Source organism: Lepidothrix coronata, unplaced genomic scaffold, assembly GCF_001604755.1.
Source record: "Lepidothrix coronata isolate B3197 unplaced genomic scaffold, Lepidothrix_coronata-1.0 Scaffold2, whole genome shotgun sequence".
In the NCBI taxonomy this organism is placed as follows: Eukaryota; Metazoa; Chordata; class Aves; order Passeriformes; family Pipridae; genus Lepidothrix; species Lepidothrix coronata.
Genome location: NW_016690182.1, coordinates 12,205,305 through 12,229,841, shown reverse-complemented (window position 1 = coordinate 12,229,841; position 24,537 = coordinate 12,205,305). Strand labels below are relative to the sequence as shown.

General features: G+C 44.0%; 1 protein-coding gene across 2 annotated transcripts in view; it reads left to right on the top strand.

Moving 5' to 3' along the window:
• The window catches only part of LOC108499014 (calpain-5-like), a 54,363-nt gene that overhangs the window by 2,416 nt on the left and 27,410 nt on the right, over nucleotides 1-24,537 (top strand). Inside the window, exons 2-3 of one of the 2 annotated variants that reach the window (XM_017818404.1) lie at nucleotides 6,192-6,272; nucleotides 7,082-7,252. In XM_017818404.1, the coding sequence (XP_017673893.1) occupies nucleotides 7,088-7,252 (165 nt within the window). In that variant the 5' untranslated portion in view covers nucleotides 6,192-6,272; nucleotides 7,082-7,087. Of the gene's footprint in view, nucleotides 1-6,191; nucleotides 6,273-7,077; nucleotides 7,253-24,537 lie in introns of both variants that reach the window. The other variant, XM_017818394.1, reaches the window with a different exon arrangement.

The window sequence follows — 24,537 nt, the reverse complement described above, 5'->3', positions numbered from 1 at the left end:
ACCAGATGGAGTTGTTCGCCCTTGGGCATAATCACCTGCAAGGGGAGCTTTTCCCAGCTGCTGTTTGCCCCACCTGTCAGTCCCAGCACCCTCAGCTCCTGCCCCTGAAGGCTGGAACAGCCAGACTTCTTGCTGTGGGATGGGGGCTGCAGGACATGGATAGCCAGCACCTCACACCCCAAAGGGCTGCAGAACATCAGCCACGACTCCTGTACTCCCATCCTGAGGGGTCAGAAGGGGTTTACATTTTATCTCACCAGGAACTGGTGAGATAGAGAGGCTGGGAGAGAGAACAAACTGTGAAAATCAACGGCAGGTTCCTGGCAGAGCTCTTGCTTCACTCCTGGGCTTAGGGGATGGAAAGCTTGGTCCTGAACCAGCACCCACCCTCTGCACTGTCTTGCAGGGGCTTTACAGTGTAATCTGCATTCTGGCTCACAGCTCAGGTGCTGGAGAAATTCCCTGGGTCCCAGTGAGACCCAAAAGAAAAGCCTGGTTAAGCTCTGTGGTGTTGCAAATCAAGTACTGCAATTAATTTTATTGTAGAAAGCTTTGGTTTATAGCCAGATGATCCTGCCAGGCCTTGATGCCATCTCTGAAAGCAAACAGGTTATGGCCAGTCCTGTTTCTCACATCCAGTTACTCTCCCCCACATTCCTTCACAGAAGTGATAGGATATGGGCAGATACCCTCAGACAAAAATATGTGTTTGCCTCTCTCAGTTTTAAGTGTAGCAAAACTGCACAGCAGAACAACGTTGGCACCTTCCTGTTTCTATAAAAAGGCAAATGCTTGTGTCTCCTTCCCGTAGGCAATTCTTGAGCTGAGCTAAAAGAGAAATCTTTACATGCCTACTAAAGTACTAACTTACAGAGGCCATAAAATAGTCAAATTAACCTTTTTTGTTGAAAAATCAAAAAAAACCCCTGAATGAAAGAAGGGCTAATGCTGCAGAATCATGGTATCCCCAGAGCACACAATAAAAACTTGGTGTTTTGCCCCATCAGGGATAACACTGCCGTCCAAAAAAACTGGGAAGCCCTGAGACCACAGCCATTAATACTGGACATTAATACTGCTATTAAACTATCCTGTGCAGCAAATTTGACCCAAATTGAGTATGTTCTGACTAATGTAATTGCACATACACACGACACGGATTTAACATTGACTTTATACTTTTATATTGGCTCTAATGCAGAGGAAGAGAGGACACTCAGTCCAGCATAAAGCTTCTCAGAGAAGTTAGTGTGTTGTTTAAAGAATTTGAATAAGTAAATTTCTCCAGAAGAGATGCTTCTTCTGCAGAGGTAGCAGTGGAACAGCCAAGATCACGAAACCATAGAGTATGTGAAGTGGAAGCTTTTAAACTGCTTTAAGTTTCCCTGCACTCTTAATACAGATTTGCAAAGTCACTGCTTTGTAAGGACCTGTGATCATTCTGCACAGGAAGAGAGGGCAATAACCTTTTCCAGATGGAGCTCTGGAAGTGCCTTTAATTGGCAGTTTTACAGTTTTCTGGTTTTACAGAAAACCAGTTCAGAGTAATTTAAAGCTTTAGACTGCAGGGCTGCTTTTTGGAGGCACTTACTGACTTGATTGCTCTGAAGTAAACTATGTGTTTTGAGGAAGAGATGTTTGGGAAAATATTAAACTATGTTTGCAAACAGTGAAATACTTGAGTCCTTGTTTTGCTCTCGTAGTCCAAACAGTGGCTTTGAGGTTTGGGGAGAAGTAAGTTTTGAAGGAGCAAAGTTTAGAGCTGAAAGGTTTTTGTGTCTTGTCAAGATGGGCCCACAACTGCAGGTACAAAAGAGAAACTCGGAAACCAGGTGGTGGTGGTTGTTATTACTGGTGAGGAGACTGCTTGCATGAAACAAAAGCAAGCTTGGTACCTGCAAATGAGTAATAATCTTAAAACTGGGTTCATGGAATCACAGAATGGTTTGGGTTGGAAGAGGTCTTAAAGGTTCTCTAGTTCCAACCCCCTGCCATGGGCAGGGACACCTTCCACTAGCCCAGGTTGCTCCAAGCCCTGTCCAACCTGGCCTTGGACACTTCCAGGGATGGGGCAGCCACAGCTTCTCTGGGCAACCTGTGCCAGGGCCTCCCCACCCTCACAGCCAAGAATTTCTTCTTAATATCCAATCTAAATCTCCTGTCATTCAGCTTAAAACCACTCCTCCTTGTCTCCACTCTCTGCCTGCATACAAAGTCGCTCTTCCTCTTTTTTATAAGCTCCCTTTAGGTACTAAAAGGCTGCAATAATGTCTCCCCAGCCTCTTCTCTTCTCCTGCCTGAACTGCCCCAGCTCTCCTAGCCTAGGATGCCACCCCAGAGCGTGGCATATGCTCTGTATATCCTTTCTGGCATCCCTCCAATGTCTTCCCAGATGGGGGCTCCTGAACCAGCAGGAATGTGGTCCTGAGGCTGGGGTGTGCCTGAACTTGTGCAGCTTGATTTCAGGATCCACCTCTGGAAAAGCAGTTTCGTGTTCAAAGCTGTGTCCAACTGTGACCTTAAATCCTGGCTGGAAATGCACTTTGTCCTTGTAGTCCTGGTGCTGTGCATGGAAATTCCTTTGAGTTTTGCAGTTGGAACAGAAAAAGCGGGGTGTGTGATAAAATGTTAAGTGTTACAACACACCAAGCCTCCTCCTTGCAGAGGAGTTTCATCTGGCACCGAGGGTTCTCTGCAGCTGCTTGGCAGCGTTCGCCTCCGGGACTGAGAGTGCTGGGTTTGGTTAAGGCAAAACTGGTCCCGCTGTTCCTGAGCCCCTCTGGCTGGAATGGGAGTGGGCGGGATGCTTGGCACACACACAGGCTCGCTGTGGGGGTGTGCTCGGCTTAACAGCTGCGATAACTGCCCTCCCTGAGTCTGTACCCTGCCTGTCACTTAGTTACGCAGAGTTAAAAACACGGGCTGAGGGGACATGACTTTTGCTCAGCTCTGTGTGCCTATTGCATGAATCCAGGGGAAGTGAGGGTGTAGTTATCCCTCACACACCTGCCTGGACCGTAAGTCAGTGTTGTTTGTTGTGGATCTTCCATGCAGCAGCTGGGAAAGAGAAAAGTTAAGAAAGGAAAATGTGAGCGTAAAGAAACACTGTTGGATAACTGAAGTAACACTTGAATCTCATCTTAATGCTCTGGTGAGGACCTGGATTTCAAGTGAATGTCTCTTTAATTTATGGCTGCTCGTAAGGCCAGGAGCTGGTATTTGCTGCTGTGTTGAATGTGATTTAGTCGTGCTCTGGCTGGCTCTGATGGGGGAAGCATTTCTGAGTATAAACTGTAAGTAAAAATGAAATTGTTCCGTGGTCAGGCTCAGGAGGGGACTCTGCACTGACTCAGCTTCACTCTTCCACTGAAACCCTTTTTCCAATCAAAATAGGAAACTCACTCTGGTAAAACAGAGGGTCAGACAAAGACTTTAAAACTCAGAGGTTGAAAGCTGAGAGATGTGGGACCTCCTGTACTTCTGCTGATACCACAGGTGCTGTAGGAACCTTGAGGGCAGCTGTGGAGTTGTTCTGCCTGGAGAAAAGAAGTCCTGGGGAGCTCAGCTCAGAGGCTGGAAAAGATTAAAAGCAAAACTGTAATTGTATATAGTGAGGGAATAAACAAAAAATATAAGAATGGCTGACCTGTAGAACTTTTCAGGGTTGTTTTTTCCCCTCTTCCTCTCTCTTCTGTCCCTCCCCTGGACTGGTCCCTTTCTCACTGCAGAGCAGTAAGAGTGTCTCTGAGCTGGGTATGGTATTTTTAGGACTGTGTTTCTTAGCCCTCACTGCACTGTGCTCAGCTCATTCTGTATCACATGGCAGTGCAGGCAGCCCTGGACAGAGTGGCTGCCAAGCCCTGCACGGTGTTTCCTCAGTGCTGTGCCCTGGGAGTGCCAGCTGAACCAGGGTAAAGCTGCTGGGTGTGGAGCAGGGGAAGCTGTGCTGCTGTGCACCGTGACTTGGAGGAAGGAGGAGGGAGCGTGGATCTTATTTTGGGAGCTTCACTGATCAACTGAGGGTCAAAAACCGGGAGCTGCTTCAAAAAAAAAATCTTGGAATGGGAGCCAAGTGCTTGCTGTCTGCCTCAGGCCACGTCCTGGTAGGTGAACACCCCAGGATAGGAGGGCTCAGCTGTGGTCCTCCATCCTCAGGGCTCAAACCACCAGCCTGTTGCATAGAAACTGCACTGACACTCTTGACTGTGGACTTTCCAACAAGAAAGAGATACTTTTGCTGTGTTTAAAAGAGGCAGTTTTGGGTTCCTGCGAAAGTGGGTTCCTACTGGTTTTCCAGACGGTGATGGGACTTCAGTTCAGCTCCAGAGCTCAGTGTCTCCTGGGTGGATGGGAAGCTGCCAGGCTGGGCAGCCCCAGGAGCCTGAGTCCCTGAGACATGCACTGTGTGCACTGTGTGCTCTGGATGGCACGGGGAGCGCGGGGAGGGGCAGGTTGAGAGCCGGGCAGGAGAAACCTCCTCCTTGTGAGCTCCCCTTGCTGAGCACTGCCCTGTGCAGCCCAGGGTGAGCAGACAGCAGCCTGATTTCACGTGCTGTGCTTTATCACCACGTTCTGTGCAGTGCCAGGACACTGGCTGTTGTGTAATGGGGTGTTAATCCTGGAAGGACTCACGTTCCAGTCCGGCAGACAGCGAGAGAGAAAGGGCAGGGGAATGAGGTCATTAAAGACCTATCTCAATGAATTAGGCAGTGACAGCTGGAAACCTTATCACCCAGGGGCTATTTTAAAAACAAATAGGCTCGGTTTAGACTGTTAGTTAGCTTGTGGGGAATTTTTAATGGGCGAGAATGCCAGTTATCATGAAATAGTTTCTATCCCACCCAAATTAGTCAAACTATATTTTGTGGACCCTGAGCTATCTCTGTATAATTAACAAGTTGTTCTGCACTTGAAATTGAAAAATCGGTTTGTGAGGGGAAGCAAGTCTATTTACCTTGTCTTGGGGGGCCACCTGCCAAGTGAGATGCCTTGTAACTCTTTTGTTTTTTGAGGGACATAATTAAAAAGAAAATAATAGAATCATGGAATGGCCTGGGTTAGAAGGGACCTTAAAGACCATCCACTTTCAATCCCTTCCATGGGCAAGGACACCTTCCACTGAATGCCCCATCCAACCTGGCCTTCCAGGGATTGGGCAGCCACAGCTCCTTTGAGCAACCTGTGCCAGGACCTCAACACCCTCACAGGGAAGGATTTCTTCCTAATATCTCATCTAAACCTACTATCTTGCAGTTTGAACCCATTCCCCCTTGCCCTGTCACTCCATGCTCTTGTGAAAGAGCCCTTAAGAAAAAGGAATTTGCTAAAAATGCCATAGTATCAGTGTAGTTTTAAGTGTAGTTTTGCTTTATTGAAGCTGGATTACACAGTCACCAAGGGACTTCATGGTCCACTTTTGGAAGGGAGACCCATGGCCTGGCTGAAGGAGTAGGATTTTTTCCACTGATTCCAGCAGCATCAAGATTTGACTCAAAGTCATGACAGTCCTGATGTATGCAAAATTTATAGCTGGATTTTTGTCCTGAGAAAGGACGGAGAATGATCTGGCATTTGAAGGATTTGCCCGCGCAAAATATCAAGAATAAACTGGTTCTTTGTTCCATCACTTTGCTGTGTAAGATTCTGCTGGCAGAAATCTGGCCGTGCTTATGCTTATGGGCAGATGGGTGCAAGAATGGCAGAGAGGTAGAAGAGCACTCCTGAATACTCTCCTCATTCCCATTAGTGAAGGTACTAGAGCAACATTTCTCATCACTGAACTACCATTTGATTTATTAGGATGGGAGAGAGGAGGTGTGAGTGGAGGGGAAGAAAAAGGGAGAAAGAGAAGGTGTTGAACCCATCCATAGACTACTTCAGGCCACGTTATCTTTCACTCAGAAGAACAAAGACCATGATAAATTTGACATTTCCAAGTGTTGCTCGTTACTCTTCTGTATTCCTCCTGTTGTGCTCACACCTGCAAAGCCTTGGTTTAATTTTTCTGCAAATGTGTGGAATCTCATCCAATTCGTGCTGCAAATGGCTTAAGGAGCACCAGCTGATCACACTGCAGCTGGGCACAGCAAGTGGGCTGCCAGGATGATGTGGTGTCGTGCTCCAGAGCAGTTGTGCTGGTTAATTCTTATGGTCTGACATAGGACAACTTGCATTTGTCTTTATTGCTGTAGATAACTGAAGGAAGGGGAGATAAATCTCTGACCTGTGTCCAGAAGGAAGAGGAGAGGAATTGACACAGAGGAGCTTCCAGAGTAAGTTCAGATGCTCTCACCACTCCCTTTCTTGAAGGAGAGATAATATCCCTCATGTCTTCCAAACTTCAAACTATCCTGAATGGTTTCTGTAGTTTATTTCTCAACTGTAAAATGTTTTAAAGCAATTTATTTGAGCTCTGGGGCTGCAACCATAAACTTGTCAGGTTAGATAATCAGGACTCCGGGAATTAAGTCCTGAGAGCACATTTTTTCATCTTTTTTAGTGTTGTTGTGCTTTCTAAAGTATTTTAAACTCTCACCAATTATGTGCAACTATTTGCTACTTCTGGGAATTCAGTTCCCTGAAATGTAACATAAAGTTCAAAGACAACAGTACAAGCCAAAATATTTTCACTTAAATTGAGATGGAGAACCATAGAAATCTGGTTTGGGTTTTTTTAGGCATAAGAGTTGGAGAAGATGATTAGAGCTTTAGTGGCCAGAAGAAGAATGTATGACAGGAAGATGATCCAGCCCTTCACACATGGTGCAGACTGAGAGCCAAGCCCTGCTCTGTTACCTTACAAATCAATCAGACAAAGAAAGATGCTGGGTTTGTGGCTGATCTGGACTCTTTCCTGATAAGAATTCTGTTCAGACAAAAATATGACCCTTATATATAGGATCTTTTTGGGTTTTGTAATTTTCTAGTCCACTACTTTAACATAATCTAATTTATAATCTTGTTTTAAATAAATCAGTAATCTCCTTTGAAACAAGTTATATGTTTTAATGAGTGGTATCATCTATGGACTTTAAGGAACCTTTGTAATTTGTACAAGCCAATATTCATTTTACCTAGACAGGGAGCTATGCCTTCATCAGTGCAACTGTTCAGAGATCAGAAGTACCACGAGCTGAAAGAGCAGTGTATCCAGCAGAGACAGCTCTTCGAAGATCCTGAGTTTCCAGCCTCAGATGGATCCCTTTTCTATCAGTCAGCACCACCAAGGAAAGTTGAATGGAAGCGCCCAAAGGTAACTGATGATTGTTTTTTCACTCCTATTCTCTCCCCCAGTAGAGGCACCTCCACCAAGAGGTGTCTGAGCAAGCCATTGTTCTGTCGTGGACTTGACACCCTCTTCCTTGGCTGTGTTTCAGTTTGGTTCTGGTGAAACCTCAGCAGCAACACCCAGAGGGAGTGGAGAGTTTTCCTCTGTTGATCGATGTCATCTCTGGTCTCTGTATGGCTCTGCTGAAGTTACTGTGCATTTTGCCTTTGACTCGTGTAAAACCTCAATTACACACCAGGGATTTTGTATTCCAAATGAACAGCTATTGTCTTGCAAAGCAAACAGTAATGCTTGTGTCTATTTGCCACTTTTACTGGCATCTTAACAGGGAAATATCCCCACTCTTCTGCTTGCTCCACACCAGTGCAGAGGGACAGCAATCTCTGCCTGTTGTGGGGGATGCCATGAAGGGGCTGATCAGAACTGTCCAGAAAGGCTCAGGCTGTGAGCAAGGATTTTTAAGTGGCTGATTTTGCAGGCTTTTAGAACCTCATGCAGAGCTGAGGGACTCTCCTTTTTAGAACCAGCCCCACATCATTTAGATCAAAAGCAGTAACATAAGACACAAACCCCCTGAAATTTTCTGTGGGGAAAACCTGCTTGTTTGTGAGGGGGAAAAAAAAAATAAAAAAGATTCCCCTTATTAGTGGGCAATTTTCCTGCCCACTGATATTAGTGTCAAAATACATCCTGCTCTTTTCCTGTGATTTCCCTGGAGTTTCTCTCCCTCTGCCAGGCTGAGGTGGAGCTGGGGGCAGCTGTGTCCTGGCAGGAGAAGCCTCTTGCCCCCCTGCTATCTCAGCTGGCCCTGGGATGTCCTCAGCCACCTGTCCTGGCTAACCCCTTTCTGAGGCAAACACTGCCTCTGTGTGGTGGTCCTGCTCAGCATGGGGTGAAAATACCCGGGAATGACAGTCACTCTGCTCAGTGGATATTTTGTCTGTCTCATTTTTAACTAAACCCCGGGTTTGTCTCTCTTTTTTTTTTTTTTTTCACTGACCTTGCAAAAAGTATGAAATCCCAAGGACCTCTTTGTCAGTGTTAAACAAACAGCAGTGATCCTCCAACCAGGGCAGGCATGTGGGGAAAGAGTGGATAAGCTTGCTTCAGAGGTAAACACGTTCTTTAGTTACTCATAAAGGAAAATAATAATCTGATCCTTCAGAATGAGTCTTATCATGTGCTTTCCTGGCTCCCTTGCTTGACCCTGTGTTTTATAAGCCCCCGTTTTGCTTTCATCTGCATCTTCTCTTTACGAAAGGGCTGTGATTGCACCCTTATTTTCTGGAAAGACAGAGCTGGTTTGTGTTCAGTGAGACAGCACAGAAAGACACCGTGTGACAGGACTGCTGAACTGCTTCCCAAGAAACCCCCCTTCTGTCCAGGCCACAGAAGGGACACTGCTGTCTTTGATTAACTCACTGGTGTCAAAGATCAGATACGTGGCTGAAGGTGGAGAACTTGCCCTGTGTTCCTAGAAACACTGTGTGCCATGGGCCCCATTCTCCATCTTCTCACCAATTTTCCAGTGTTTATAGGTGTGCTTATCACCATGCAAGTGAAAAGTCCAGGAAATAAGATGCTGTGTGCTGTAACTATACAGCATGTAGGAATAAACAGAGCAAGTGTCTCCCTGCTTCCCAAACTGGGAAGTGTGGGATGAGCAGGTTGGTGATTTATCCACGGCACTGTGAGGGGGACTGAGGTTTTTGCCAGAGAATGCAGGAGCTCTGACCTCTGCATCTGCACCTTTACTGGAGGCAGCACCAGCTTTAACTGGTGGAAAATGACACCTTGTCTCAGAAGCCGAAACATCCTCCTATTTACAAATGCTGATTTGAACCCTGACAGCTCCTCTGCCTCTCTACCTGCCTAAGAAGATTTTACCCTCCTTTGGAAGGCAGCGGAGGGTCAGGACATGTCTGCCTGCCTGGGCACTTAGTCTGGGTTACCTTTACAGATTTTGCATTAATGTTCTTTATTCCACAGGTGTTGTGGTCACAGCCCTCCAGAATATTTAACAGTATCCCAGTCCTCATAAATTTTGTGGAATGAGCATCATGAAAAACTTGGCTGTCAGGTGTAAGAACACCTGGGTTAAATGCCCTCAGAGATAATGCTCTTCATCATTTAATTCCTCTGCCTCTTCTGTGGCAGTGTTGCTGCAGTCTAACCCTGCTTTTCAGTTTGGCTGTGAACAAGACCAGAGACATCTGCTTAAGTTTGGGACTTGTGTCAGAGTCCAGGGGTGCTGGCAGGGGAGGGAGGTGTCCTGGCACCGCACCAGGGCTTGAGCAGTTGCACGACCACGCACTGAAAGAACAGTTTCGGGGCCTGGAGCAGAATGACAGCTCATCACACCCTGGGATACCTGCCAGGATGGGGCCTGGGGAGAATCCAGAGCTGGAGGAGAGTGGACATTAAAGGGGGATGCCATAAGATGGCATGGCAGAGTGATGTGGACTCCTAACAGTACAGTCTAGTGAAATTGCTGCCTTCTGTGTGACAATGTGTTTAGACTGTAACAGCCCCTCTGTATAGTGACACTTACCTGGCTTGCCAGACCTCTCTCCATACCCCCAGCTCCCCTCAGGAGTGTGGCTCTTGATTTAATGATCCCTTTTTCAGATCTGAACATGCTTTTTTAATCCCTTCAGCCACTTCTTTCCAGCCAAAAATATGAGGTGATAGCAATGCTCTTGCTTAATCAAAATAAGGGTCTCTGCCCACCTCTCCTCCTCACCCCTCAAGCTTTGCAGGATCCAATTATTGTTCTTCTTGAAAATATTACTTATTCTGCAGAGGTCGCTGTCATGTGCTGAAATAGCTGAAGTTTTGGCTTGTTCACATTTCTCTGTTGTTGGTGGTTATTGACTCTTGTTCAACTGTAGATGAGCACAAGTTGCAAAGCTCTGTGTGCTGTGACATTTGTGTTTGTACTGGAAAACACTGGCGCATGTGGAACATGCCTGAATGTGACAGGTGAGAAAATGCTCTTCAAAGAGAGGTGATGAGCCTCTGCTGAGCTTTGAGGGAGCTCACACATCCTTTTATGTTCCTCAGACATTGATGGGAACACAAAGGCAGTTTCAGGTCACAGGTTGTGTGATCCAGGCACCAGTGTCTTGCAGCTTGCTCGTTCATTGTGCTTCTCTAAGATGTGTTTGTAGGAGAAAAGGGCTGTGAAAGACTTGACCTTGCACTGAGATGAAATAAATCGTAACGGGCTTCTTTTCCTTATGTGTCTGTCACATCCTAGACCTTAACACCATGGATGTTGTCCTCCACAGGCCAAGTAATAACCCTCAGCGGGTATGTTCAGACATGCACTCCATGATTGCTTTGTACAGGGCTGCTCGAGGACTTCAGGACTTCCTGGATTACACTGGTGATCATTTTAACAGGCACTTTTGTATGCTGTGATTAGCTGTGATTACACAAGTGCAGCAGCAGAGAGGCCGTTTGCCACTGTTACAAATAGTTTTCTGTGCCATTAAAAGCACATTTAGCTTGTGATCTTCAGCTACAGCTCAGTATCTATGGAACAGTTTTAAGTCAGCTGTTTCTTTGCCAAATGTACATGTGTATATATGGTTGCAGGGCACCTTAATTTTTATAGAAGACCTTAAGCCTTGCAGACTCAAAAGTGGTATAAAAGGTCACAGGCAAAGTAGGCTCTGACCTAAGTTTAAACCCTTCACCTTAAAGAAATAGGAAAGGTATTAAGAGCTGAACTCTGGGAAGCAGTCTGCCCTGGAATATAGTCGGAGAGATTGAAGGGAAGGTTTCTGTACACATTAATCTTGTTTTCCAGCTTAAAATTGTCGAGGCAGAGACCATGTAGCCCAAGTTTGTGATGCAAACTTCTGTTTGTGTGTTGCAAGTAGATGAGGGGGGAGCAACAGGTAGATGGGAAACTGTCAGAACAAAATTCTTAAATGATGGCAAAGGATTTTTTTGTTTCCTCATTAATTATGTACATGATGAACTCTGTGCCCTGAACCTTCTACAAATGGAGTCTGGCACTGCTGCATGTTTGAGCTGAGTTGTTCCAGCACCCTTGTTGCTTGATCCTGCTGAGCTGAGCTGCAGCCATCTGTCCCTCTCGTGCAGGTGTCGATCTGCAGAGGAGGAGTAGCTGCTTGCCAAGGGCTGGCTGCCACAACCCTGCAATGGAAGTAAGGACAGGCTGCTCCTGGGGAGGAAGGTGTTAAATCCACCCCAGCTGCAGGAGCTGGGATGTTGGCAGAGCTCACGTGCATGTGGCAGCACGGAAACATGCTCTTCACACCCGTTGCCTTGGCAACTGCACATTCAGATGGCAGGGTTGGCAGTGGGATCCTGCAGAAGATGATGCAATTGCAATTAAGTCGAATTGTTTTCATGTTGATGGAATTAATTTTGAGCTAGGAAGGAAGGGGAGGGGAGATGGGTGCACATAAGTGATTATTACAAGGAGCTGCCACCCGTTTGAGACCCTGGTGTAGGCAAGTCTCCATCATGTTGTGTGTTTCTTTAAGGGTAAAATCGGTGTTGGCACTTGGCTTCTGAACCTTGTTTGGTGTTTTTTTGAGAGACTAAAAGTCTGCCCAAGGGCTTCATTTGTTTAGTGGGAGTAGATCTAGTGGGGTAATCTTCTGTACCTCTCAGCTGCCACTGTTCTTTGCATCCTGGTGATCCCCAGGCTGGAACTCTAGGGTTTACAATGGCCCTGAGGAATTGGGCTATTGTGAGGAGGTGGCATAAAGTGGAGGGCAAGGTCTTTCAAATCCAGGTCAAAACAAGTCTTGGCCTTACCCTATGGCTGTAATTCTGGATCAGATGGATTAGGAAGCTGCTTTCTTGTTGTCTGATTCGGTGGAATCAGTTGATTTGGACCATTTCTACCAGCAGTTGGAAATGTAATGTCATGTTCAAGAGGAGTGATTTGCCACTTGGTTTTGCACTGGAGTGATGAGACAGAGGTGGCCAGCTATGATTTGGCACGTGAGATACATGGGAGTTCATTGAAATTCAAAACATTATAAAGCACTTAGCGGCACCCTGGTGTGTCTTCAGTGCAAGTGTCTTTAGACCAGCATTTCCCAGGCTTTTGAAGTCCAGCAACACTTAACCAAAGGCAAGAACACTTAACCAATCATTGCTTGAAATGGTTCAGATAACTGATTTTATTCACTACCAGTTGCAAGGTCCTCAGTTTGCCTCCAGTTGCAATTCGGAACTGATTTTCAAGCCAACTGAGGGCTGATAGCAAGTCTGGGCAGTAAAGCCCTTCGTTTAAGGGACTTGGGTGATGTGAATGACCAGGTAAGTGTGGGCTGCTAAAAGCGTAACGGAAAGTGCTGGTTTGGATGTTTTATCTGCTCCTGGAAACAGCATAAATATAAACCACCTGCCAATATTTTAAAGGGGATATTAAAATCTAAATATAATCTAAATAAAAGTGCTAATAGCTCAAATACATATAGTATGTATTGATCTACAGAGATGAAAAAAGTAACTGGAATTCATTGGAACTGTAGTTCTCATTCTACCAACCAGGAATGTAAGTTCTCATAGAGAAGATCATGATAGATTAAATCTGTCATTATTAGTGCTACCCTAATATGATACTGTGGTAATTTTTAAATTAATAATAGTCTTGGCTGCTCCAAGTAATTGATCTTTTTGAGGAGGAAACACATTTTGAAAAAATGGAGCGGGGGAAGGGTGGCGCTTTTTTTTTATTTTGGAGGGGGGGAATGCTGAGTTGCAACTTTCCCCCAGCTACACTAATAAAAATGAAATGCTTCTTGAATTTTTTTCTTGGAGGCGAGGAAACGTTTTCCAGCTGTAAAGGGCCTTCCCTTGTTGGTTTTCTAAGGTACTTGGAACAGCATGTTCTGATGGTGTCTGGCCAACCAATTCACTGAAAACATCATGGACTTTGTTTTGTTTCTTTCCTTCTCCCATTATTATTTTCTCCTCAGGTTTTGAGATTGTTTTTTTGTTTTATGTTTGTTTGTTCTTGGTTTGGGTTTTTTGTTTTGTTTTGTTTGTTTGGTGTGGTTTTATTTATTTTTTTTTTTTTTACTGACCTTGTTCTGAAAAGAAAATGCCTTCTCCCTTTGCAAGAGAACACACTTTGACGTGTTCCTCCCCTCCCTGGCCACTCTCTGTTGCTGCTATTCCATCTTCCTCCTTGTATTATTTGCAGAAATAACAGAACCAAACTGTCCAGGCAAACCATCCAAACTGCTGCTACTTGTGGTATTGTAACTGATGATCTGGACATTCCGAGGAGAGTCATGCCGGGCTTTTCTTGCCCTTTTCTTCAAGACCTGGTTTTAGGGCTCTATCAGCACAATTGCCTTGCACAATAAACGAGTCTGAAGTGGTGAGGGTACCAATGTGAGTGTTTCTAACTCTTCTTGTGTTGATTTGCTTTGAGGGAAAGGGGTTCTTCCTGAGGAGGAAGGAGGTAAAAGACCTAATGAGTGACATCCTTTTGAGGCAGAAGGCTGCTCAGAGTGGGTGTTAATGGCTGTCATCGAGATGCCGCTGATGCTCTATCTGGGATGTGCTGTGTTGTGCTGCCTCAGAAACTGGGCAGAGGGAGCTGGTAGCCAAAGAGCAGGACAGACCAGAACCAGGGTGACACTCCGGCAGGTGAAGGTAGTGAGATACACACGGTTCGTTTGCCTTCTTGGCCGAGAAATAGTAAAGGTGGAGTTTTTTTGGGGACTGTGTTTGTGTGTTTCACAACAGGGAGTTTTGGTTTTTTTCACAGCTGGCTAAAAAAGGAAGAAACAAACAGGAGCATTTTTGCTCCATTAGCCATGTAAAACATGGTTGATAGCTCACAACTTCTGCAAGCAGCCTCCTGAGGAAACAGGGAAACTCCAAAAGAGTCTCCTGTGTTTAAGGCTAACATTATGATTCATCTGTTCTTGTTAGCTAATCTTTCATGGAGCCAAAACCTGTAGCACAAAAGGAAGAGCCTTTATTGCCAGAGCAGAAAAGACAGCTGCCACAAGATATCCCTCGCTGAATATAATAAAAATACATAATAATCACTTGAGGTCACATTATGTTGATCACAGTCAAAGAGGATGGGAGACCATCGTGGGTCAAAGTGCCCACACTGTGGCCATTGTGCTAGTTCATGTTCAGCATGACTCTGATCCTTTCACAGTGGCTGTGACATGCTCTGCTGCAAGCCCTGCCTCAGCTTCCAGCAGGTGTTCTTATGTTGTCAGATAAACGGGAAAATGTGTGTTGACTTTGTCTGCAGGTTTGGCCTGTTATTATTCCAAAGTAACCTTTGTCACTCAAAATAATAATTAACAAGCTTGTCTCTAGAAAATTGTTGTGCATTGGACCCTGCAAGAATCCTGTTAACAGCAAATATTTTGAATTTGATGGCATTTTGCTAAAGAGGATTTTAAAGGTGAAGCAATACAAACTTCACATCAATTATAAGTTTCACCAATGTCAATCCTCAGCAAACTGAAATCTTGATTCGTTTGCAATATGATTTCTGTCCGTGACAAGACCAACTCAATTGTTAATACAAATATGAAGACTATGTGATGGGCAGGCATGGATGTGTTTAGATGGATTTATGTACAGGGATGTACATCCATGACACCAGACAGGGACTTGGGAAGCAGAATGGGGCAGTGGGAAGAAGGGTGAAGCAGTACTTTGGACTTGCATTGTCACCCCAGAGCAAACCTGTGGCATTTTGAAGGCAGAGAGAGTCCCAGAGTCTGTGCTACAGAATTTGAGGCGTGTTACCTTTATAAGGGTAATTTAATTATTTTTTTTCTGTGCTAAGAGTAGTGATGGGAAAATAGTAACATTGCAGATGGACAGTGCAGCCACCTGCTTTTCTAGAAGATGGGCCCAAGAAGCGTGGTGAAGTTGCTGGACAGAGGGGCTGTTGCAGATGTGTTGTTAAGCACTTTCTTTCCCAATTGTTTTGTTCCTGTAGGCAGGAAGTGAGCAGAGCTGTGTGTGGTGCCCTGAGGGCTCCTCTCACACAGCCAAACAAACAAGTAGGGATCTCTTAACTCCTTTAATCCTTCCCGGCAGTTATTGCTGGCAGTGCCTGGGATTCAAGTCTTGGAGGGTCACCTACAGCTGTGTGACCCTTGTCCGTGTCCCATTTTCCTAGACCAGAGCCTGCAGTTCAAACCAAGGCTGAGGTGAGTGCAGTCTGCTGTGGCTCAGACACACTCTAAATAAGAAGCCCCAAGAACTTTATGGTATTTCATTCAGTTGGGTTCTGTTTCTGTGTTTGAGAAGATCCTTCAGAAATAGGATCAGGAATTCTGCTTTGTTCTAGGATTTTGTGTCTCTCCTCACCTTTCTGCAGTGGGCTGGTGACTCCTGCCACTGGCAGTGAGCTTAACCCTGAGGAGACTTTGACTGTGCTTCTGGGTGTCAAGCAACTTGAAAAATGAAAGTGTGGGAGAACACAGTGCTCCAGAAGTTGGGAAGGGACATCCTCACTTTTTATGAGATGGGTGTTTAATTTAAGAAGTTCTACTGAGACTGAAACAGATACTGTTTTGTTCTCCCAAGGATGTTGTTTTAAGAAGCATCCTTTTGTAAACAATAGGAATTTATGAACTTAGTTTAATTCACTCTTATTGCCCTTAGTCATATAGGCTGGTGCACCTCAGTATTAATATCATGGGGTTTGAGCTCTGGCCCCTTTCAAAGCCTTGGGATTTTCACTGTGCTCTGTTTATCATCTTGTCTTTCCCCCAATGTGCTGAGTATGGGAGGCATCACAAAAACATTGCTTGGTATGTTTCCATCTTTGTTTCTGACTGGATAAAACATTCCTCCCAAAATATTTTGTCCTTAATGTTTTCAGCTGGGGAAGTTGTGACATATTTCTTCTGAAATTGCCAAACTGTTCTCAGAATGGAGCTGTTTGCTCACCCTTATTTTATTAATGCCATAATTTTATTTTTATTTTGCCTGGAAAATCTTGTTAAGATGGAGATTGCCCAGAAAAAGAGATGAGCAAGGAGCTCTAAAGCCTTCAGCTGTCAGCAAATGCTCACGTCCAACCTCTCCAGTGCAGTCTGGTGACATTTCTGATGTCATTTCAGAAAATTCTTTGTTCTTAGTTGTGCCCTTCTGTGTTGGCTGTGTCATGGCAGGAAGGAAAAACCCCGGTGGCACCTTGCCAGCAACACTGCCTTCCCTGCTCCAGAAGCTTGTTGGGGAGCTGGGAGTTCAGTGGGTATCCTGTACCCAGCTGCATCCTTCCTCCCCCTTGTCTCGCAGGTACCAGGGCATTGTGAGGCACGAGTTCCCACTTTTTAAGGTGATATCCTTAGGTACACTCGCCCTTCCACGAGTGTTGCATTTATTTCAACATGATGAAGTGGCAGTGTTTTGGGAGCGGCAATTTTCACAACAGTGTTATTCACCCAAGTCTTCCAGGAATATAATTAAGAGCAAACATTTGTAAATGACACTCATGCTTGCCAAGCAGACAGCTCTCCAGATGCCAGTATGTTGTTATCTTCTCTCTTGGCAGTTTTTCCAGTTTGTATTTCCCTCTCTCGGGTTGGATGGAGGCTTTCTTACGCTGTTGCGGTTTGTTTGCCCCCAAAGAAAAAAAAATATTAAATGACCTCAATGTCATTTCTAGAACATAAACAGTACGGTTCCAAGGCTCTGAATGTTTCTTTAAAGTTTAAAATGCCAGGTTTGATTTAGTTGGTTCCACCGTCAGTAGATGAAAATTGGTTTCTCAGAGAGTCAGCTCCCGTTTGCCCTGAGGCGATGTGGTGATGGCAAGGATGACACGGTAAAATTTATTTTGAGGCCGCAAAACAAAAAGCCTGAGGATCACATCCTCAGCCAGCATAAGTCTTCTTACAGTAATTGTTAGTTCATTGATTCAGTCTTCTGAAAGAATTAAATGTCTGAGTTCTCTGAAGGAAAAATTACAGCCAGAACATGCCAGCCGCAAAGGAAATTAAGGTATTGTTCTGTCAACACTTCACCAGGACTGGAAAGCACTCAAAAAATGCTTTCTGTCTGAAGAACCTTGTGCTTTTCTCATTTTATTTTCATATTTAAAGGGGTATTTGGAATGAGTAAAGTCCTGGAATTTGAGGCTTTGTAAGCCATTCTATCTTAGATTTGAAGAGTAATTTGTTTGAATTTCATGCTCTTTCCCTGTGATCTAAACGTATGCTTCCTTCAAGATTAATTCTATTTAAAGATTAAATAAATATGTATATTTTGTTGGCTAAAAAAAAGCTCTTAAAAATCCTTCACAGCCAAAAGAACCTTTTAGAACTGCTGTCTTGCCTGTATGTGGCATTGTTTCTAACTTAATCATAAAGGCTAAAACATTTTGAATTTGCATCTTTTCCGGTTTTCAGGAAGTAAAATGTTCTGCCTCGGGGAAAATACCCTTTCTATTAAGAGCAAATTTTATCTTCCAGATTTTATGTACTGAACTTTGGCCAGTGCTTCAGGGGTCAAAGGCCACCTTGACCTCCTCATGGAAATGGAATCTCTGCTCTTGGAGATATCCAGAAGCCATTGGGGGGTTCACTGGGCAGCCTTCCTGTGCACGGGGGTTGGACAAGGCGGCTTCCAGAGGTCCCCTCCAACCTCAACCAGTCTGTTATCAGGGAGAGGAGAGTTGGGCCATGGGCTTTCAGTGCAGAGCCTCCTGGGATGGAGTCAGTGTGGGGTCTGGGACTGCCTTTTTGGGGTGGATAATGGATGTCCATATGGTCCTCTTACTTTCATCTCCGTTTTCTCATGTTGAGGCCAATTGGTCTCAGGTGTGCAGTCATCCACGTGCATATATTTATCTAATACCTTGTATGAACAAATCTGTACCTGCTCTTTGAGCTGGGAAGGTAGACCCTGCTGTCTTATCTTCACTTCTCAAATGCAGAATACCTTCAGCCTCTTCAGAGGCTCATACCCTCGCTCCGTAACTGCCACATCCATCTGTTTCACCAGAAATAATACAGCTTTATGCAGGGGCTTATTTCATTGGCTGCAACATTTTGTGTGGGGAACTGGCCCTGGAGAAGAGCTAAACCAGCCTCCTTAACTAAAAGCATGAACAGGTGAAGATGCAGGTCTGCTGGCAGTGAGTTTTGTGGTAAAATGATTCTGGGTCACGTGTTTGCCACATTGGCTTCCTTGTTACCTGAGAGTTGGGGCTGGCATCAGGCAGATGTGATGTCAGTGTTTAAAAAAGGAATTTGTCTGAAATGAAGTGGTGAATTCAAATCTACATCACATTGGGAAAACCAAAAATAAACTTGATAAATGCAGTGAAAGGGCTATGTAAAGAAACAGCATGATATAAATAAGGAAAAAAGTTTCTTCTTGTGTCTTTCCAAGCAAGAAGCCTCTTAAATGCCTGAACAATTTAAACACAGAGATGAAACTGGCTGCGCTTCAACTGGGATAAAATCATGACCAAGTAAACATTTGGACTACCCTGACAGGCTGACTCCTCCCAAGGAGCCAAAGGCTTTTCTCAATGTATCTGTCTGACTGAATCTGCTCTAGTCTTTGTTTTGGGTTGAAGCAGAAGAAAATCCTGGATCATGGTAGTGAAAACTTTGACAGTGAGAGATTGGAGTCACTTTGCCATCAAAGTAAGCAGAGATACCACACGTGCCATGGCAACAGACAGTTGAGTGGGAGCTGGATACCCTGGGAAAAGGCTTATCCTTTATCAGATGTCAGAGGGCCCACACGAGAGGGAGATACCAGAAAGCAAGCTTCCTAAACAGATCTGTGAGATGTGGAAGTAGTTCTCTTATTGATTCCTTCTGAAACGTGTGGAGTCGATAACAGAATGTGGGGAAGAAAAGCAAAGGTGAGAACACAGTGAAAGACACAGGGCTAGAAAGGAGAGTGCCTGGTTGAAGTGTGAATTAAAAGGAATTCATGAATATAGTGGCAATACTGGGTATCATTGGGCATCTGCCAACCGCCCTTAAAAAGTTTACCCTTTAGCACATAATGTGGTTCCTTAAATTGTAAAAACTTCCTGAAGTTTTGGCATAATTAGAAGGGGCTTATCCAAAAATTTTAGTCCTTTTTTTAGTCCTCTAACAGCAATCTGTGCTAGACAAAATAACCTGCCTGGAGTTAAGCGTGTGCTTGATTGCTTGGCAGATATGACAACTGTGACTTTGTTTGAGAATCCTACTGTGGAAATCACTGCTGTGGGTTTTTCGGTTTCATCACTCAAAACTGAAGAAACTTATCTCATGTGCTGATAACTTTATTGCTAAATTAACATCGTTCCAAGATAAGGCTTTAAAAGATGTTTTAGAAATAGAAGCTGCTGTTTGTTTTCAAGATGTGTAAATAAAACCCTTTTTGGTAGTTTCTGTGAATTTATGATTCTATGACCCACTGATTTGGTTGAGTCATAAAAGTGCTTTTTATCCAGCAGTAAAGCAGATGCTGCTGTGTCAATTTTGATGCAAAAATTTAATAGCTTGGAATTTGAACGCTTAGACAAGCAGCAGATTCCCTGAAGTGGGAAGGTGGTTGGTTGCTGAGACTGGATGCAGTAGATGCTGATGTCACTGTCCTGGCTGCAGCTCAAACCCAGTCTGGACAGGGAATGTCAGGAGTGAGCTGTAGCAGAAGGCTCAAGGAATAGCCCCATGGGAAAGCTTTTTCTGGAGCTTGTGTGAATGATCTGATAAAGGTCTGATAGCATGAAAGCTCTGTGGTTCTCTTCAAGGTACTGGGCATATCTCTGTGTAACTAAAAGACAAATACCCCGTTTTACATGATCTAAGACTGATCTTTGCCAGAAAGGATGTCCAGACTAGAATTTAGGAGTCTCATATGTGTCTTGTTGGGACAGAGACACTCCATAGACTCTGACTTATACAGGCTCAGCAAAGATGTGTTGTGCTTGCTAGAACAAAATTTCTATTAAAAAAAAAAAAATCAAAATCCAAAATTTGATATAGCTCAGGTCATCTATTTGTTTAAGAAGCTCTTGTCTTATGCTCAGGGTTTTATACAATTTTACAGTTCCTCTTTTTATGTTATGAAGCAAACATCTAGTCCAGGATGGTGTGGCACAGATCACAATTCCAAAAGTGTATCTGGAAGGTGTCACTGGCTACTCCATGCACTAAATTTTTTTTTGCTTTAAGGAACTAAATGGAAGAACGCCTCAAGGTACTGTCTGAAAAAGATGAGGAGACTGGGAGGAGAGGATGAGGGATTTTTATCCTTAAGAAAGTGTCTGATATGAATGCCATGATTAGCAAATACTGGAAACTAGGCTGAACCCAAAGTCTGCTGGATAAGGGAGGTGGAAAGGAAGAACCTGTTGCTAAAGGGGTTTATGCTGTTTAATGTGGTGGTTTAGACTTATGCTTTTTAACCTTTGCATTGCCATTGGGTATGAAAGAAATACCTCCTTTCAAGGTATAAATCATCTCGGGGATTAACCTGAATTTTCACTCCAGACAATGTTTCTTAGAGGACTTGACTTCAGTTTTGCCGCACAATGCCCAGTGTAATAACAAAAATAATAGGTGACTGTGCTGAAATCTGCTTAATACTCTTTTTTTAACAGCATATTCCCTTCCTCATAAAAGGCAGTGAGGGAGAATTCCATCTGCATCAGTTGCCAGCCCCCTGAGACACAACATAAGGTCAGACTGGACAAGCCTAGGAAGGTCACGGCCACTGAGCCAAAATGATGCTCGTTATCAGGCAAAGGAAATAGCTGCCTCCCCAGACAGAGCTGGGCAGGCAGGAGCACAGACCTGGGAATTGCTTATTCCGCACCGGTCCGGTGCTGAATATTTCAGTGCAGTGGAAAAAATTGTGTGTGAGTTAATCCAACCTCCTTTCCTCATTGTTTTTATTTCCCATCTTAGGAAACTAGTCCAAGAATTTAACAGAAAAACATGTTTTGAGGAAGCAATAGAAAAACCTAGCTAAACAGTGGGTGGTCTTTTAGTCTGATGAACTGTGAGTGGACTTACAGACCATGTCTGACCTCAGACATGTTGGTGTGTGCCTGGAAGTGACATCAGGGAGTCACTCTAAGCCGACTGTCTTTGACCTTGGCCACCCCCTGTTACTTGCATTTGATGCAGAGACATTTCCCCTGCTTTGGTATGTTGTTTTTTGCAGAAATAGAGTTATACTGGCTTATACCACCTGTCTCTCAAAAGAACTGTACGTTCAGTTTTGCTCTAAAATGGCTCTGACTTCTTTCCTTTACACCGGAGGAAAAAAAAAGGCCAGTTGGTCTGAGATCTCTGGCCTGCTGACATCCCTGTTTGGAGCTAATTACCCCTCTCAAATAAAGGGTTAGTGCACACACAGAGGCTCATGTGCAGTGAGTCTGATGTGTCTGGGGCTCTTCCCCGTGTGCTGTGTCTCCCCATTCTGTCATTGTAATATTTAATAATGATTGATTTTATTAAATACAAAGGAATGTACTTGTAATGTCCTTATTCCTGCTGGTGGGCAGCATTTTACAAGAAAACTTTGAGTTAATGACCCAAAAATGATGTCTTTTCTGATGGAAAACAATTGCTTTTTCCCAGAAATTTAAACCTATACATTTGTAACCAATTAACATGATACCTTGATTAAAGTTTTCTCCCCAACTTATGCCACAGTTGTTGTAGCTTTGGAACAGCAGAGAATGAAGTTTCCCAGAGTTTGGAATTACTCTGAACCATTCCCTTTGTTTATATGATGAGTAGAGAGACAGGCCTCTCTCCAGTGTTAGAGCACTATGGGATGGCAAGGTGATGTCTGTCCATTGCCCTTTGAAAGAACTCGTGTTCTGGTTCCAGGGAACCTTGCTGAGAGGACTTGACTGTTGCCTGAGGTGAGTCCTGCCCTAAGAATGGCATCTCTGGTTGCTGCTCATGAGGAGAAGTCACACAAATTGTGGTACTGAGTTTAGAGAAGGGAATCGGTACGAGGGGAAGGAGGCAGGAGACAGAGGCTGCTGTTTTGTAAGTTCAGTGAGAAAAAAAACCCAAGGCAGCTCTCCTCTTAAAGTGTGATGGATGTGCTGCAGTTCTGTAGAACGTTGATCTAAAGCATCACAACCTAAAATAGGGTGGCAAGAGATGGTTTGATGTACTTGTTTGAGGGTTCTGGGAGAACAGAAAATTGTTCATTGTAGTCTTGAGTGATTCCTGGGATGTGGTGACAGAGGACTCAGGGCAGGGCTTCAGTAAACACTTTGTCATGAGGTTCAGGAAAAGGTCAGCCCTACGGCACATCATCTGAGCCCTTTCCAGCCCCCGTCAGCATTCCGGATGGGAATGAGCTGTAGTGCTCCAAGGGTCAGGTGAAACCTAGAGGCAGCCAAGATACACACCATGTTGCCCAATGTTTGGGAGTTTTTCTTCCAAAACATTGATTCAGATCCTCCCCAAATACATAGGCATAGGCAGGGCAGGGCTGAAACCCATGGCCTTCGCTGAGTATTAGTCACCACTCGCCCCAAGCTGAACATGGGAAAAAAAAGAACACTTTAAAAATGTCTGCGATGCATTTGGTTTTGTAATGGGATTTACAGGAGAGGGAGGAGGGGGAAGAAGAATTTCTTAGTCCCCAAATAGCTGGGTTTTCTTTTATATAAGACTGGAGTACACTGGCATACTGTTCCCTGTGCTTACATGCAGCTCCATTTCTTTTTAAGCACTTTTTGGCATAACCTCACTCTTGGGAACAGGTATTGCTGGACAAGAGGCATAAAGTTTACAGAGGAATTACACTTCCTGAGCTCAGGGTGTACAGGCAGAAGCCTGAGGGCTAAACTTGCCTTTTGTGGATTTACATGGTGTTACAGCAGTGACAAAAGTCCCTTCCTGATCTCAGCAAGGGCTCTTTCAGTCGGGTCCCATCCGACCTCGAGTTTCCTTGGGTGGAGGTTTCTCTGAGAACTGTCCCCTGCGGGGTTACAGCTCTACCACAGGGCATGATTCGAATTTAACACTTCTTTTTTTTTTTCACTCCATAGGCAGACTTTTTTTCAGACATAACAAGGTTACAAAGGACTTTTTGCATGCATTGGAATATCTAGCGTGGTTGGGCTCAGTTATTTGGCTTCTTAGGGATAACTACAAATGCCTTGGCACACAGCCTGGTCTGGAGAAGGTTTCTGTAACTATGCCAGCACATCTGGGGTTTATTATAGGATGGACAATCTTGTCTACCTCTTCAGCTACACAACCACAAGGTAAGTGCTGTCTTTGCTGCCTTCCTTTAGATGAGGTTGGTTCATAGTGAGCTGCAGCCAAAGCTGAATTTTTGCATATATGTTCAGAAAGAATTGCCTTTCCCCTTGCTTCCCCCAACACTGACCTCACTCTCTACAGGAGCTGACTCAGGATGATATGAGGATGGGAGAAGAGAAGAAAATGGAAACAATTCTCAGCTCTGACAGAATTCAAACTGCTATAAGCAATATTAAGGGAGTGGTGTACTGGGTTTAAGTAGATCAGTCTGATACAATCACAGAGAGTGCCTGTCTCCATAGGTCTTGTGTGCAAGCAAAGGGGCATTATTTTTCACATTAGGGCTGGGTTCTTTAAAAGGTACTGGAGAAAATAAGCTCTAAATGCTACTGAATCCTTTGAAAATCTTGGTTGCAAGCAGTATTTGCTATTTTTTTCTTCTTCCCTTTCCCTGAATCTCTGTTTTTCTGTCTGAGCAAGCTGACAGACCGTACGTAATCTGTTTAAAAATCATCTTTCCCTTTTCTCAGATCTGAGAGATCTCTCATAATGTTTTACAGTGCAGGCTCACTTAACATCTGTGAAAAAACACAGATAATTCATTAACCCTTTAAATGTCTTTCTTCCTATTTATAACCGATATAATTTATAACCGCATAATTTTTAGTTCATAGATACTGGTAGGACATAATGTCAAGAGATGCATCTTTAGAGTTAAGTGCACCTTTCTCCTTAAGATTCAAAGTAGCCACAGAAACCTGAAATTAATGCTTACAGTTAATCAGTTATTTGCTGTATTTTCTGTGGTGCTTCTGCTCTCAAATAAAACCCATACTTTGTCTTTTTCTTTTTTCTTCTTTTTTCTTCTTTTTTCTTCTTTTTTCTTCTTTTTTCTTTTTTGTTTTTTCTTTTTTGTTTTTTTCTTTTTTGTTTTTCTTTTTCTTTTTTCTTTTTTCTTTTTTCTTTTTTCTTTTTTCTTTTTTCTTTTTTCTTTTTTCTTTTTTCTTTTTT